The sequence below is a fragment of the Aplysia californica genome, unplaced genomic scaffold, assembly GCF_000002075.1.
Source record: "Aplysia californica isolate F4 #8 unplaced genomic scaffold, AplCal3.0 scaffold01411, whole genome shotgun sequence".
Taxonomy (NCBI): domain Eukaryota; kingdom Metazoa; phylum Mollusca; class Gastropoda; order Aplysiida; family Aplysiidae; genus Aplysia; species Aplysia californica.
Window position 1 is genome coordinate 2,350 of NW_004798681.1, and position 2,101 is coordinate 4,450.

Sequence of the window (2,101 nt, forward strand, 5' to 3'; positions counted from 1 at the left end):
AATGATGATGATGATGATGATGATGATGATGATTATGATGATGATGATGATGATGATGATGATGATGGAGGAGGAGTATGAGGGTCCGCTGAAGTCTTCAAATCACAACAATGTCACTCACTGTTTATACTGTACGTATCCACCTCTGGGTTGTAGGTGGACCTGGACATCCAGAATTTGGCAGCCTCTCTGACCACTTCTGCACCGTCCATGTGGGCCATGAACTCCAGGTCATTGGTCAGCTGCCAGTACTGCTTCATCATGAAGCTGACGTCAGCCGTGATGTGAATCTCGTGGTCAGACACAAACTTCGCCGGACACGTCTCCAAGCCTACAGAAGAGAAATGTCCGGACGTGCAGCCAGGCATGTTTATTGTGAGCGTCCTTCGCCTCATCAAGATAAGTAGGGTCATTTAGGAGGCGGGCTGTTTTGACTTTGACTGTCATAACTAATCAGGGGTGTGTATGATTATTATATACGTCGGTACTTTATCGGGACTATATTGGTACCACATGTACGGGGGTGGGGGAGGGAGGCAAAAGTAAGTATACAGTAAGTAGCACATCATAGTTTTGATACTATATCCATTAAGATTATTTGAGGAACGTGAGGGTACCAACAGTAAGAAGTTTGAGTATCTAAGGAATGAAGGCATGTGCAATTTTCCATGGTTTGTATGATATAATAAAGGCAATAAGTATTGTGTGTGTTTCCTGTTTTCGCAAATAAATGTATACTTATTTTTGCACAGCCCTGTAAATCCCAACTGAAAAAAGAGGTTCTCTATACAATATTGTTACCTGCAAGTGAACCGAATTCGCGTCACATATGTGTGCATGGCAAGGTATGTATCCTTCCGGCAGTGACATCTCTTTGGGGGGGATTCAGGGAGGTTGGACTGCCCCACCCGCTACCCAAGAGAGGCCGTGGCCCTGGCGAAGAGCACACTCTTCGTTGCTCCAAACATTTCGAACGGATAGGCTACCACACACACACACAACAACAACAATAACAACAACAACAACAACAACATAATCAAAATCAGTGTAAATCGTCGAAAATGTTATCAAGGTTATAGAGAGGTAACTCTCTTTTTTCGTTATTTTGAACAAGCTAAGTCTTATAGAAACTATTACTTTAACGTTTTTCATTCATAACTTTAATAACTAACTAATACTAGGCACAAAATCAGGACACGGGACAAAAAAGAGGGGGACGGGAGTACCTCGGCCACGCAGACACAAAATCAGACCTGATGACAATTACTGTTCTGCAGGACAAGATAGAAGCAAAGAAAAACACGGAAGGCGTCCTACATTATACTTTAAAAATTTTAAATCCAACAGTGGCGTGCAACTTTTTGAAATTATATATCAAAGAGGAGATCGGGGGAGATGGAGGCCTATTGTGGAAATGAGTGGGACACCATCGGATGACCGCAGCCAGGGTGACTGGTGACAGCTGGTGATATCGGAATCACAAAGTTCTTGCTGTTTTGAGTTAATAAAACTATGACGTCAGAAACTAAATGTTTTATCTGCTCTATCAAAATCGTAAAATGGTTCGGAGTCGTTATCAAGATATTCAAAGAATTGCATTCGAAAAAGGTTGACATAATGTGAAAATCAAAATCTTTGACGCCAAATTTCTCAAAACTAGGTATTGAAAAGATACAACTTTGTAATTCTGAGGTTGCAACAGAAGGTGATCTCGGATAGGGCAGAACCAGATGCGGGAAGAACCATGAAAACTCATCCAACAACGCAAGTTAAAGACCTTCAAGAGAAGATTCGAACCAGTTTCTTCCACATCGTATCAACTTATCTATCTATCTATCTATCTATCTATCTATCTATCTATCTATCTATCTATCTATCTATCTATCTATCTATCTATCTATCTATCTATCTATCTATCTATCTATCTATCACTAGTCAACAAAAATTAAGGAACATTTGAGAAAAGGTGTATAACTTCGAAAGCAAACTTCGAAACGCAATGAAATTTGGTACACATTTTAATCAACATGTGTATAGCAAGTACCAAAAAAGAAAATGAAGTTATTCCATTTTAACTTGCTTGAAAAGTTAATTGAGTTTG

General features: G+C 39.9%; 1 protein-coding gene across 1 annotated transcript in view; it reads right to left on the reverse strand.

Annotated features, from left to right (window-relative positions):
• LOC101853052 (protein-glucosylgalactosylhydroxylysine glucosidase) overlaps nucleotides 1-2,101 on the reverse strand; it is a gene marked incomplete at both ends in the record, with an annotated part of 16,530 nt that overhangs the window by 1,433 nt on the left and 12,996 nt on the right. Inside the window, 1 exon segment of the mRNA XM_013090677.1 lies at nucleotides 122-331. Within this exon segment, the coding sequence (XP_012946131.1) occupies nucleotides 122-331 (210 nt within the window).